This window comes from Sipha flava, unplaced genomic scaffold (genome assembly GCF_003268045.1).
Source record: "Sipha flava isolate LNK unplaced genomic scaffold, YSA_version1 304_pilon_pilon, whole genome shotgun sequence".
Classification (NCBI taxonomy): domain Eukaryota; kingdom Metazoa; phylum Arthropoda; class Insecta; order Hemiptera; family Aphididae; genus Sipha; species Sipha flava.
The window spans coordinates 376937-392215 of record NW_020272981.1 but is presented as its reverse complement, the minus strand read 5'-3'; the positions used below and the strand labels follow the sequence as shown (position 1 = coordinate 392215).

Here is a 15279-nt window from a genome sequence, read left to right as displayed (position 1 = left end):
GTAACCGTCGGCAGAAGGTCGTTGCCACTGTAGCCAACCGCGTCCCGGCGTTTTCTGCGGCGATCCGCTCTAGAGGTTAAGGACCGGTTTAGTTGGCTGCCTTGGAACCAGGTACACGGCTGTACCTCCGGCTCGCCGCCCTCTCGGGTATCTGGTCTGCCGTACAGGTGTCTCGGACGATTTCACACACCGCGGCAGTCCGTGTCTACCACCGCTGCAATACCTGTCCGCCGTCCGCTTCGCGTAATAATAATATATTCCCTCCAAATGCGCGTCGCGATCCCGGTGGACGGTGAATTTTTTTCGTGCCGTTTTTCTCGCCGTTCCATCGTGTGGCTGTTTTGAAAAATCCAAAAATCATGTCGTCGCGGTATTATAATATTATGTACGGTGTTCTGTGACAGTGCGCACGTTCTTCTTCGGCACGATCGAGAATCAACGCATCGGCGGACCGGACGAATCGTTCGATTATGGACAGATAGTCGATAAGCGTGCATTTCAGAGTAAGTACACAGTTACACTATGGTATTGTATGCGTCTAAAATTTGTCATCTGTTTTTATAACGATACGCATGTCGAATAATTTTAGAAGAGCGACTGTATAATCGTTTCGAACGCGCGTTCAAATGGCTAATAATAATATTATGCAATGCTACGCATACATCACACGGTGGGCGCGCCGTAGCGGTACAACACTTTTGTTGTTGTTACAACACGACTATAAAACAATACGAGTGTGACGGGTTGTCGGTCCAAGGGGTGTCTTTTGTCTCTCTGTTGCTATTTTTTTCCCCAAAACGTACAGTGTATTTCGTGGTGTGAAAATTTTATTTGGGCTCGGTTTAATTGTTTTTATAATTTTATTTTTAATTTCACCATAGGTAAATGACACAACAACGGGGCGCGGTCATGTCCATACTAGATATGGCGAACCATGACGTTACAATATCATGTGGGTAGTAAAATAACAAAATAAAAATAAATTAAAAAACAGTGACCAGTGCCGAAGGAATGCGACACGTTGACCTCTAAACTTGGCAAGGGGGCATGATAATGGATAACGGGTACCCACATGACCTATGTGTTTCCGTGTCCATGTATAATGTACAATATATTGGCATTTGGCGTCGCGGTGAACTTGCCGCATTAACGGCCGGAAGTTTTACCGTCTCTATTGTTGTGTCCGTTATTCGATATACTACAGTCACGTATGTCGAATGATGATTCAGTGTTAGGGTCCGAATTTAGGAGGAGACATTTAGAGAGAGAGTACTTACCTTCTGCAGGTGGATGTTGATCGATCCTAGGACACCTACTTCTCATCCGGGGCGTCCTCAAGATGGGGGAGAATAGAATATTAGGCTCTCCTATGAGCTTTATTGCTTCGTTTGCTTGTTAATTATTCGATGATTTATTCACACTAGGAAAATACATGTACAAAGTTTGCGTCCGCTAAAAAAGTCCAGAGAAGCCATTGCTCCTCACTAACAAGTGTTGTTTTGTTATTGTGTTTCAGTTATAATATAATATTTATTTATAAACAAGTGCCATTTTACGTGAGTGTAGGGAGTGATTTATAAAACAGGTATCTCTGGTTTCATTAGCTGTTTATATATATATATATATTGGATATTTTAAAAGGCAACCAATAAAAATAAAAATAAAAAACAATATTATCAGTGAGTTTAAAATAAAGCATCCCCCTTCATTTATATGAACTTACTTGTGCGAATGATGCATAAAACCTCCAATCGTAACATTTATTTCCAAGAAAATGAATAATGGACTTGCATCGAATATAATTATGGTTGAGCGTTTTTAAAACCAAAATTAATCTAATCATTACTACTCCGAACATGGAAAATATTATAATCTATCTTGAGATTACAATAGATAAGGTTAGGATGTTTCGTGCGTCCATACATTTTTCAAAATGTAGTATCTACCATCAATGTTCCTAAATTTACATACACATTGTTGGTTTTATTGTATTACACTACTAAAAATATATTTAATGGTAAGTTTTAAGTTCCGTGTATCAAAATCAAATGTTATATACTGAAACCTACAGTAATGTAAGTTCATTATTAAAACTTAATTTAGTAAAATAAAAATAAAAAACGCTTAAAGTTGTTTAACAGAGCACGGTATTTAGATAATTATTCGATTTACATAAATTATACTTGTAAGTAAGAATGTTTGACAATAATCTGACATCTTTATTCCTACATGTTAAAATATTTAAATTGCAAAATAGTAAGAGTTAAATTTAAATGACAGCATTATTGTTTTTACTACTACGACAACAAACTATATTAAAAGTACCTACTCCATTTACTAATTTATGATTTTTGTAGATATTTAAGATTCAACTACGTGTATTTGAAAATACTATATATATTATTATTAATATAAAATTATATTATATATGTATATATATTATAAAATTTTTAAACGTTGATTGATTATTGTAATAAATTATGAATTCTTAATTCATATTTTTGTAAAATGTTTGTTTTAAAACCATTCTTACATAATTTTAAAAATATCTAAATATTTACTAACTATGATTTATGCATTATGGACTTAAACTTAATTTCCCAGTACACTTAAAAAAAATATTTATGTGATATATATTATTCATAATTTCCACTAATAATTATTTATTTTATTTTATTTATTATTAATAATTAGTCCGAGTCGCGGCAATAATTTGAAACCTTCGATAGCTCAAATTACGTTTTAAGTCCTTTCAATTTATTACCTGGATTATTTAAAGTTTTTTTAATAAGAAATTAGTAAAATATTGATAATATTAGGTATTTAATTGCATTTTAATTAGAGTACATGATTTTTAATGACCAATAAATAATAATTTTTAAAAGATTATCGTTAGGTTAATCGTGGGTCATGTAAAAAGTGATAACTTTACAGTTTAATTTATTTAATTTTTACTTAAATCAACTATGTTTACATGGTAATTTAATTTAAAAAATTGCTTTATGATCATTTTAAACAAAGTCATGTTATAGAAACAAACATAATAGAAGTGAGATAGTAATTTAATTTTAATTTCTAATCTGATGAAAAGTCCATGATTATATTATAGACCCATATTTAATTATAAGTTCTTATTTAAAAATAGTTTATTTATTTAATTTAAATAAATCTACATACCTATATTATATATACTCTTAGAACTTGAGTAGTACAATGTTTAAATATATAGATAAAACATTATAATATTTAAGATACCTACAGAAAATGATAGAATTAGTAACAAGAAAGGAATTATTTGTTTTCATAGTTTGTCGCAACATTTAGAATTAAATTGAAGTATAAACGTATAAGTATATCGCTTGGTAATTAATAATTATTATTAAAAAGTTAGCTGATGATATTTATTTCGTATTTAGAAGGAAATATCATAATGATTTATATTCGATTCATAATCGAATTTAATAAACAAGAATGTGATCATTAAGTAAATTAATTGTACATGAATAAACGGTTTTTAAATAATTATTTTATTGATTTATTCGAGTCAAAAATGGTTTACAGTTTGTTTTTCAAATATTTAACGTTATTCAGAAATGCTTGAGTGAACACACAATAACAAAACAAAATGAGTGGTACAAAAATAGAAAGGGGGAAAAGGGATATGTGCATAATATTAATATACCAATATAACAAATAATTTTAATTCAAGAAAGTATAGAACTTAACGAAAAAAGTTGTCAATTGGAATTTATATTATATTTATTATTCATTTAAATTTAAATTACATAAAACTATTTTTTTCGTATTTGATAATTTTTAAAATATTAAAATTAAAAGTATATTATATTTAAATCAAAAATAATGTTACATTTAACATTAAAACATAAGTGAATCCATACAAAGTATTTTAATTTACAACATACAAAGTAATTTAATCAATTTTATTATAATTATAGTATTATATATAAATTATAGTGTTAAATATATTATTATATTATAAAACATGAAACAGGTTGCCGAGAGGTTTATATTCTAAATTAAATTAATATATATATATATATATATATATTTAATTTTCTCAAAAAATAAAATTTTCAGTTTGAACTATTGTTAGACAATATTAGAATTGATTTTACAATATATTCATCTAGGGTTTCAATATGTATTTCATTAATAATAGTACAACAAAACTTCTATTAGACATTAAATATATATTTTAATAAGAGCCAAATCATAAATTTATGCTCATTAAATATGCGTAATACTTATATACTCGTTATAATTTATGGCTGATACTTCCATTCTTGTGGTTATAACTTTCCTAAAATAATTATTAATAAAAGATTATAATAATAAAACAATTATTTGTTTGAAGTTGATATTTTATTTTCATTATCATTGAAAAATGCAAATAATTTTTTTATCGTTATCTACTAGAAAAATATTTGAATACACAATATATTTATTTATATGATTATTTCAAATATGTAGTACATGACGTGTATTGTATAATCTATATACTCTTATATCCCTCCTTGTGTTGATAAAATTGAATGATTTTAATCATTTAATATTTTATATTATACATCATATACGTTTTATGCATGATGTATATGAAAATCGTTGCTATTATGTATAATGTATCGATTCAATTGTTAAACTAATCGATTTTGTAGTTCACAACTGAACATTAATTAAAGCTATAGATATATTTTATTCTTATAACAGGTCATTGAACGATCTGTGTCCAAGAATGTCATCAATTCCACGGTCAAAGACGTCAATTTTGTGATGATAATCGATTTTGCAAGTTTTGTTCTTTGGAGGGGGAAAGGAAGATCTGTCCTTGACACGGATATAAAAAAGATCATTCCGTCGTTTGTCATTTAATATTAGCTTTTTTTTTACCTTCTTTACAAGATATTTCCAAACCGTAAACAATTGTTCGAGAAGAGAGCATTGGCATGTTCCTGCGGTGCAGTAACATATAAAATATACATTGGAATAAATCTCGTTCCCAGGATCATTCTAATTAGCCTCAAAATAGCCACTGAATGCTATTAACAAGAAAAAACTACGATTGTTTGGTTTGGGAACAAAATTATAGTGTATCTGTTGCTGACATGAAGAATTCCAGGACAGCATTAGTGGGAGATACTATGGGGCACCATCAATGTACAATCATAATAGCTATCTAAAGAACGGTACTTTTATGTGTATAGATATACAGACTTCTGGAATATAGTCAATCAGACACATTCATATTATAGTTTAAATTGTTCCACGAATAAACAACAAATGTAGGTGATTGATTTTTAATAGTTTTGACACATATGTGTGAATTAGAATACCTTATACCTGCTATCAAATAAAAATTTTTAAATTGTTTGTTTAAAAATATTACAAATTAATAAATTATCTTATAATAAAAGATATAATTTTAAATATATAGAGGTCAATAACATATTGATAATTTTGAAAATATAAATCGAAAACTGTTATTGTACTGCTCCGTTAAGAAACATATATGTACAGACAATTCAGATTTTTTTTTACTATAGATGTTAAAATGAATACAAACAATTTGAATTCCTCGACTTATATAACAATAGTATTATATACAAACCATACCAAACGGTTTTTAAATTTTGGATACAAAATCTATATTTTACTAAAGGAAAACAGTAAAAATATATGTAAAAAAAGTTCCATGTAGACAATAATTCTTTGAAATTTAAATACTAAATCCAGATTTTTCTCTTAACAGCATAAATCTTATTTATTTAGTTGTTGAAAATCATCAAGATAATTATAAATAAATACAAAAAAATATTTCTTTACTTTTTCAACAATATTTTTATTAATTTTGATAAACAAATTTCACTTCTGATTGTTTTTTTTTTATATTATGCAATAGCTATTATATTCAAATTTATCGTAACTATATATTCAGTACTATTCCTTATTTGATACTGAGGTGATCGAAGCGAGACATAATATGAGTTTTATGGAAATAGATAAATACTTTTTTAAGTATGTGTTTCAGTTATAATTTTCGACATTCAAGTGTGAATACATTTAATTTAAAACTATAAGTAAAATATACTTAATATGTAATTACATTACATAAAAAAGAGAAGGAAAAGCAAGTTTTATTACTTGATTTACAAATGCTACATTTTTAGTTAAAAAAAGGTCTCAACGATGGTTTTCTCGTATATATAAAAAAAAAGTGTTATCAAACTACATACTAAACAAGTATAAAAATTAAGCATAAAATTAAGTATAAAAATTAATTAACTTCTGGTAATAGTTTTAGTATTGATTCAAATTAATAATAATTTAGACAATAAAAATTACAAAAAAAATAATTGTACATTATAGAAAAATTACGTCTCTAATGTACCACGTCCATATGTGGCACATTGATAGATAATCTTGCAATGTGCAATGACCCTATGTCGAAAATATTGATTTCATAAATTATCAATGTGTTAAATATTATGTATATTGTACATATTTCATTGTCATATAACTTATTGTATAAAATTAGTATAAATTTCATGAAGTAAATAATATCGATTTTCCTTACTATTTTAAATGAATATAATATTATACTGCGTGAAATATACCTCTTTTCATAAAAAGAACAATTTCTCTAAATTGATATGACACTTTTATGTGCAATAGAGTAAAAGTTATGTCACGCAATATCAATACGTATATTCTTTCGAAATATAAAAATTAAAACATTAATCGAGATTAAATATAAAAACAGTACAATATTTGACTTTATATATAAACAATTTATATAATAAACGTAAAAAATACGTAAAAGTACAATATTACAAAACTACTTTAAATAAATGATTAAAATAATATGATATAGAACAATAAAAACTTTTACTATCAACAAAATGTATGTACAGTTTAAATTTACTATTTGAACTAACATCAAAGAAAGAATGCAATAACATAGTTAATGGTGTAATAAGACCACGTTATTTCAACAATAATTTAACTAAAAAAAGAAGGAAAGAGTTGTTGAGAAATTTGTTTAAAAAGAAAAAAGTATTTTGGGTATGTTAATAATACCGATAGTACTTACAAAATTAAGTATTAAAAGAAATCCCTTCTCACTTTTGACTTATAAATTGATGATTAGTTAATTAAAAATAATTACAAATAATAATTAAACAATTCTATAGTCGATTTTAAATAATTTAAGTACACTACGTTTTCCTTTTCATAAAAAAAATTGGTTTAATACTTTTTATATTTTCAAAAGTTGACTCATATCTGATACAAATCAGTTGACTGACTTTGAATTATACCATATACACATATTAAATTATATAAATACTGTATCATTATAATTTAAAGAAATATAGTATAATTATAGCAAAATATATTTTTATTAAGTAACTCTTAGATATATAAGAATGATAGACGTATTTCAACTGCGTTGTCTAATACTTTCATTTGTACATTGTTGGACGAAAGATATAATTTTTTTTTTAAAAAAATGGTTATAATATGACATCACGATATTACAGCAATAAACAATAGAATCGTGTAAAATAATACACTACTATAACAAAAACTAAGTAGGCAGAAAGATAACGTTTATCGCTTTCAAAACAACAATTGGTCGTAAATATGACTTAAGAATACATACTATATTATAGCAATAGGATTTATGGTCATCTGACATTCGCTCAAGCTTAAAGTCCGAGAGAAAGTCTAAAGAAAAAAAATTTTGATCAAGTTGAATGTATTTGAAAAATTATTGTAATGTCAGAGAAATTTTTGAATAAACTAAAATATTTTACTGTTAAATGATAATGGTACTAGAAATACCGGTTTATATCGTTATAGACGATTTACCAAGTGTCAAAATGTTATTCGAATTCATGCGCATTCTTAAAATAACATTAATTTATCATTGCAGAGGAATTTTTTTAAAAAAAAGCGTTAAATAACTTAAGGTAAAACTTTTACTTCAGTGTTTCAGTGTACAACACATACGCTGTATCAATTGCTGATTATATATTTAAAATAATTGCCTGAAAAAAAAATTTTTTTTTATTGCTAAATAATAGTATCAACAACTTCACACTAGAGTTAAATTGTTATTAATGGTGTTTGAATTTTCAATTGCTATTTCGCGTCATTATTATAGTTCTGGATTGTTTTTTCAAGTGTACGGGACAAAAATTATCAAAAGTTTCTTAAACATTTCTATACACGCTCGTATTACCGGATGCTCTGGTCGAACGGCGTATAACGGAGAGTAATTTTTTCGACAACCTCTAAACAAAAGTGGGGTTCGGTACGAAAACTAGTTGAAACAGTCGCGGGTTGTGATGGAATATTTTCGTAAGTGATTTTACACTTACATAATTCCTACCGTGTGTTCCGTTCGGATGCGTATAAGCTATCATCTTGCCGGGAGAGGAAAAAAGTTCTCCGGAGTCACGTAGGTATGACAAGTGTACCATGACTGCTGCCGTATTGGCTGACAAGAGTGAATTGCCAGGTAGTCTAGGATCGTCACGGTATTAGAGTTTTTCTTCATCACGGCTGTCTATTGGTTATTGTTATTGTATTAATGAACGATGATAAGTATTGTTCATGTACGTATAAGCACGTGGATCGAGAAAACGCACTCGCTGTACTTGCTCTACATGGCGTACACGGTGGCAAACTGGTTTCAATTATTTTACACACACGCGGTCGGTTCTAGGCTAGTAGGACTACGTGTGATGTTGGATGTCGCGCGCGTGCCATGCACGCAACCAGTTATTTTACCCATATCGATGGAATTTTTAGCGTAATAACTGGGACAGAGCGAGAGATCAACGACTTTCCTTCGATGCGCACGCCAATGTTGTACACGCATATCATATATGTTACATATTGTAATTTCCTGTTGAATCCTGTTTTCATCTCACTCCATATCTCTCTCTCTCTCTCTCTCTCTCTCTCTCTCTGATTCTTATTTTCTCTCGTAATCGAGTCATTTGGCTGCGCAACACAGTGTAGTATATCAAACAAGCAAAGTATTTTTGTAATTCACCCGCACAAATAGGATGTACGGACAATCGGACGAGATAATGATGTAGATGTAATTTTCAGGTTCGACGGCCTACCTTGTGTGGGCGCTTCATCTAATCCACCGCCGTTATCGTCTAACAGCTATTGTTATTTAACTGCATTCTTATAGGAATAGCTAATGGATTTTACATTGTATTGCATACATCTATAATGTTAAAATAATACGAGTATAATCTTCTTACGATGGGATAACAATTTGATTTTGATATCACATGCTGAGTTATTTTTTACATTTTCATCATAGATACGTACAAGCCTATTATTCTACGCGATATATTTAGAATACCTTTCGATAATCATCAATTCATTGCAGAATACATTCCTAATTCTGACCATTTGGCTTAACCTGAACATTTAATCATTAACCAACAAAAATAACCAATTAATCGTAATTTTGATTACGAAACATTTTCTATGCAATCTCGATTAACGTTTTTTGTTTAATAATAACAAATGTTTAGCAATCACCACATCCGGCGTTCAAGTCTTTTAACCATTTGTGTCAAGTGTGTATTTAATTAATGAGCTATCCAAATGCACATTGTTAACATGTACCAAGGGCGCAATGCATTTTGACCGGTTAATCTTTATTATTATGTCATTATTCAGAAGTTATATAGTTGCCCAAGCTAAATACTAGTTGTATTATGAATATTCTCATAGAAAATTATTTTTGCAGAGCCAATATGCCAGGGCCGAGAAGGTTTAGCAGTGGTGGAGTGGGCGGAGGAGGCCAAGCGTGGGAAATGGGCGAGCGACGATATTCTGTAGCTGGTACAGACCCTCATTTAAGCCACCATGCGGTCACATCAATGGGACCACCAGCATCTGAAGATCTTCACGCTTGGAGTATTTACAGGTAAATATATCTTTAAATACGTATTTTATTCATAATATACATGTTATTTTTTTTCCAGACAAAATTTAAATTCTGATTTTACGGACTCTGCGCTTGGTTCGAGTGAGAAGTCTCCCCTGCCATATGGTAACTTTCAGTTACGTGAGTCAACTGTGCAGTCCATACTTAGCCACCCACGATACGGCCCTAAATATGACGTGCATAAATCGCCGTTGAGTTCAAATATGTACACGTATCTTAAGTTTGGTTTGCCTAGAGTATTTCCACCGAACAGTCGCAGGGATGGATCCAGTGGTTATGACTCAAGCGAGGACGGAGCAGCCATACGTAATCAACGACCTTATACTAGAACCAGGAGTGATCCAGACTTTTGCAATCACGCGTTGTACCATCATGGTGGGGTAAGCGTTGTTTTTCATTGATTTTTTTATTTTTAACCTTTTTCACCGCTGTACATTACTAATAATATAAATCATTTATTTTAGCCTACTCTGCAAAGACAACACCCGGGTCGTCGAGGAAAAAGCATAAGTGAAGCTAATTTACTTGCACCTCATGGATATCCGATTCGACAAGAACTTCCAACTATGCGAAGAAGTGTACATGACTTACGAGCATTGTCTGAAGCTAATCATCATCATCATCATCATTATACTAATCCAGTACATCACTTCAGGTAAATTGCCTAATATATTCTAGTGATACGATTTTAATTTATGTCATTAAATGTTATATTTTTTCTTCTTGTTATAACAGTGCTCATCACTTAGCCAGCGGCAGACCAGCTTCTATAGCTGTTGTTGGTACGACTGCTACTACACCTCGAGATAGAAGTATAAGTATGATGAGTAATTTAAGTCCAAATCGATCAGATATTTATGGTCATCCAGCAATTGTTTATCCATATCTTCAGGTAGAAATATATTTTATTTAAATAAATATTAAACGCATTCAATAATATGTATGTGTAAATACATATATAACTTAAACGCTTAAGTATTTTTAATTAATATTTATTTTAATCAGTTTGAGTTAGTTACCATTATAATTTAACTTTATGTTTAAATCTGATTACGGGTTAGTGATTTTTTAAATATTTTGTTTTAGTATTACTATATTCTTAAATTTAATAATTAATAATGACCAATAATGCCAATACTTGAACTACTTTAATATGAAACAAACATTTTGATAATAACCTTATACAGTTATGCAGTTGTATATATTATACCTAATATTGTTTCGTGTATGAATTATAATATTACGCCTTAAATCATGTTACATTAATATAGTATATGTAAATAATGTAACCGATTTTAAACTATCATTTATATTATTAATTTAAATGCTATAAATTATTTCGAATAATTTATAACCATTTTTACTTTTTAGTGTAATATTATGTTAGTTGAATTAATATTTTAAGATACTTTATAGCGCATGAATCGATAGATTTCTAGCAGTCATTTTTAATAATGTAATTTATAATTTTGATTTTGTCATCAATTATAAGGAAGAAAACTACACTGTCATTGCAGTAATGCTGAATGTAGTTTATTATTGTTACCTATTTAAAATACAATGTTACAGTATAATATATTTAGTAGTTTATAAAGCAATTAATTCAAATGAAATTTTATTTTCCAATTATATATACATTACATTATTATATTGTATTATTACGTGTTAGTACTTATTACTTAATACATTTATTATCCGTGAATCTAAATTTTTTGTTAAAAATATTTCTTAACTAAAAATACTTTACAAAATTAAAAAATTAATCTAAATTAAATTAAATATATTTTATATTTTTTAAAGTATCCGCTGACTAATCAGTATAATTCAAATTGTAGGTAAGAGGTCTAGAAGTGCCTAGTAGTTCTGATGGAAAAAGGCCAAAAATTCAAGGCATATCGTTTGAAGTTCAAGCTGGGGAAGTAATGGCCTTTATGATGACTTCTGGTAATAAAAAAAAATACTGTTTTATTAATTATTATACAATTATTTTTGTAATATTCTTGTTTATTAAGTACATTTATATTTCATTTCAGAACGAGAAGGAGAAGCTCTTCTAAGCAGCCTTGCTAATCGCCATCCGTGTCAAGTACAGCACATATTGCTCAATGGACAAAATATTTCTATTTCTTCATTTTCTAAGCGTATTGCTTATGTACCTGCTGAAGCTAAACTTGCTCCTAACTTAAGTGTAGCACAGACTTTGGCATTTTATTCTCATTTACGTAAAGCTCCTGCTCGTGCCATACCAAAAGTATCCCAAAATGATCAAGTATGTAGAATTTTTAAGTGCTTAAAAAATTGTATACATTTCAAGTTCAATAATATCTATCTGACTTCAGATGGGAGTACTTATTGAAGAGTTGGGGCTTGGACAAGTATTAAATACTAATGTTTCTGAACTAACTGCCTCTGAATCTCAAAGATTAAGTGTAGCATGTCATTTGATGTCTGATGCAGAAATCATAATGCTTGACAGGCCAACAGCGACAATGGATATATTCGATACATTCTTCCTAGTTGAGTTTTTAAGACAGTGGGCAGCTGGCGCTCCTAGTAAGTTTTTTTATTCTTCTCATAATTTATTATGATTATTATATTATTATTATTATTTTATTTATCGATACAAATGATTATATTTATTATTTTAGCCGGTGTAAATCCACGCATTGTAATGGTGACATTGCAACCACCAACTTATGAAATATTTACCATGGTCTCAAGAGTAGCTTTAATATCTGTCGGTCATTTAATGTACTCCGGGCGACGTAGAAATATGTTGCCATATTTTTCATCTGCTGATTATCCATGTCCTGCTTTCAAAAATCCTTCGGATTACTATCGTATGCTAAATAATTAATGGATAATATAAATGCTTTATTGTTCGTACCTGAAATGGTTTTTATTTTTAAATTAATAAATGTAACAATATTTCAGTTGATCTAGTAACATTAGATGACTTATCAGCAGAAGCTATGCTAGAGTCAAGTCAAAGAGTAGAACAATTGGCGGATTTATTTCGAAGAAGAGTTGAACCTTTACCAGACCCTGGACCACCGCAATCTTTGCCAGGCAAACCCCGGACTGCATCTGTGCCAATTCAAATTGTTGCCATAATACTGTATGATCATAATATAATATATCTAAATTACACATTCAGAGAAGTATCTATATTAATATGATGTATTTTCTCTAGACGTCACATGGCGTATTCACAACCCAGAAGTAGCTTACGATGGATTTCTAGGATATTTATTGCTGGTATATTATCTATAGTTATTGGGGCAGTATTTTGGGATATTCCAGCCACAGATCCGCAACTTTCATTTGGAGACAGGTATGTAACATTTATTATATTTCAAGACACAAACATTTATTAAAATGAATTTATTTTTCAGAATGGGATTTTATTATAGTACTATGATAATTGGAGCATTACCATTGGTGTTACAAATTGCATTAAATGACACTCACGGTAACGATCGTGATGCTATTGAAAGTGACATTGCTGATAATTTATACAGTCGTTTTGTCTACATTGTAACATCTGTAAGTTTCATTTATATTGGTTTTCAAACCTCAAAATTGTAAAATATTAATTAGAAATATTTTAAATTTGTATATAGATTTTCTGTGGTATCCCTCCGTCAGCTTTGATCTGGGTGGTTTATTCTGTACCAGCGTATGCTATGTCAGCTCTTTATCAATATTTAAATGATCCTGAACCATTTTTTGCATATATATGTAAGTATATAGTGAACATTAGTAACATAAATAGACCTAAACGTTTAGAAATGCTGTTTATGTTTTATATATAAATAAACATTATTAAGCACTATTTATTATTTATAATACAGGCACCAGTATACCATCTATTTTAATAAATTATTTATATTTTCCTGTTTAAACATGTTTTTTTTTCTTTTGCCATTTATAGTGTACATTACGGTTCATATGAGTGCTTTGCAATTATTGGCAACAGCAATAGGTTACATGATGCCTGGTCGCCTCAGTTCATCAGTATTAACAACAATTGCTGTTCTTGTGTCCGGGGTTGTGAGCGGTGTACCACTAAATTTTGCTGATCTAAAAAGAATCCCTGGAGCCCGAATCCTATCAACTTTATCACCTACCAGATACTTAATGTTGCCATTGTTACAAAGTGATCATACATACGAAACACTTGTTTCTTTAGCTGCATCTCTAGTGTGTCGCAATAAACAGGTACCTATTTAACAAATTAATTTAATTGAAAATGTTTGTTTCTCAACTGTAAAGTAATAATATTTTCAGATTCAACATCAAGATATTATTGTACAATTACCTTGTCCTATCCCAAATGGTACTGCCGCTCTCATTCATCACGGTCTTTTGACTCCGGAAGTAGAGCCATACATAATACTGACTGACCAAGATTCATTATGGGCTGGGCTTTATTTATGGGGTTTCTTTGCTTTAATTGTAATAATATTTTTCGTAAGCATTGGTAGATGTTGTAATAGATTTCACAAAGTTTGCCGTCCACAAAGATAAGTGTAGTTTTAGATATTAGATATAGTGTAATGTGTTATTTATAACATATTTTGTAATGTATATTTATTAATAACATATATATTAGATAATTTATTGAAAAATCAATTATTATTTGGAAATACGAGGTATTTTTGTACTAGTTTTGTTAATACATATTTTAGAGTCATTATTTAAATATATTTCAGTATTAATTCAATTGATAAACATATGTGATTTGAACGTTGAAAACTACTCTTACTAAACATTATGTCAAGTTAAGTACTAGATCAAATTAAAATATACAACGAATATTTAATTCATATATATTATATTATATGCATTTTCGTGTAGATATAATGAAGGCCAATTTAATTTCATAATTATTATTATAATCTTTACTGTATTCTTTCATAGAAATCGCTCAATTTTCTTTAATTTTATGAATAGAATTAACATTATCTAAATATAAGTAAGTGTGTTTATAAAAGTGGGTATTAACTACCCATTTGTTATTAAATTAATTATTGTAGTTAAATATATAAGTACATGTTTGATTTTTGTTAATATTATTTGTATGTATATTCATTGAAATTGCTCATTATATAATATTTAATTAAAACGTATTATAATTAATATTCAGAATGACATTTTGATTGAATAAAACAACGATTATTTGTATATGAAAAATATATATTTAATTTCAAGTTATAAATTACGGTAATTTAGTGACAGTTAATGATCATATTATTTTTATTAGAATATCATCATAAAAA

The 15279-nt window shown here is 28.9% G+C and overlaps 1 protein-coding gene across 1 annotated transcript; it reads left to right on the top strand.

Annotated features, from left to right (window-relative positions):
- Positions 1-163: 163 nt before the first annotated feature.
- LOC112686304 (ATP-binding cassette sub-family G member 8) lies at positions 164-14749 on the top strand. Its single transcript, XM_025558522.1, has 15 exons — positions 164-503; positions 9797-9976; positions 10035-10377; positions 10462-10652; positions 10733-10889; positions 11833-11941; positions 12031-12266; positions 12337-12550; positions 12646-12837; positions 12932-13115; positions 13191-13331; positions 13393-13543; positions 13621-13738; positions 13932-14218; positions 14288-14749. Exons 2-15 carry the CDS (start codon positions 9804-9806, stop codon positions 14525-14527), a joined length of 2736 nt encoding a protein of 911 aa, XP_025414307.1. The 5' UTR covers positions 164-503; positions 9797-9803; the 3' UTR covers positions 14528-14749.
- The last annotated feature ends 530 nt before the right edge of the window (positions 14750-15279 follow it).

Bases quoted from the DNA above. Each gene is read 5' to 3' on its own strand.
- LOC112686304 (XM_025558522.1), top strand. From the start codon at position 9,804: ATGCCAGGGCCGAGAAGGTTTAGCAGTGGTGGAGTGGGCGGAGGAGGC. The intron at 11,942-12,030 runs GTAATAAAAAAA...ATTTCATTTCAG, and splicing joins GGCCTTTATGATGACTTCTG to AACGAGAAGGAGAAGCTCTT. The intron at 13,116-13,190 runs GTATGATCATAA...TATTTTCTCTAG, and splicing joins CAAATTGTTGCCATAATACT to ACGTCACATGGCGTATTCAC.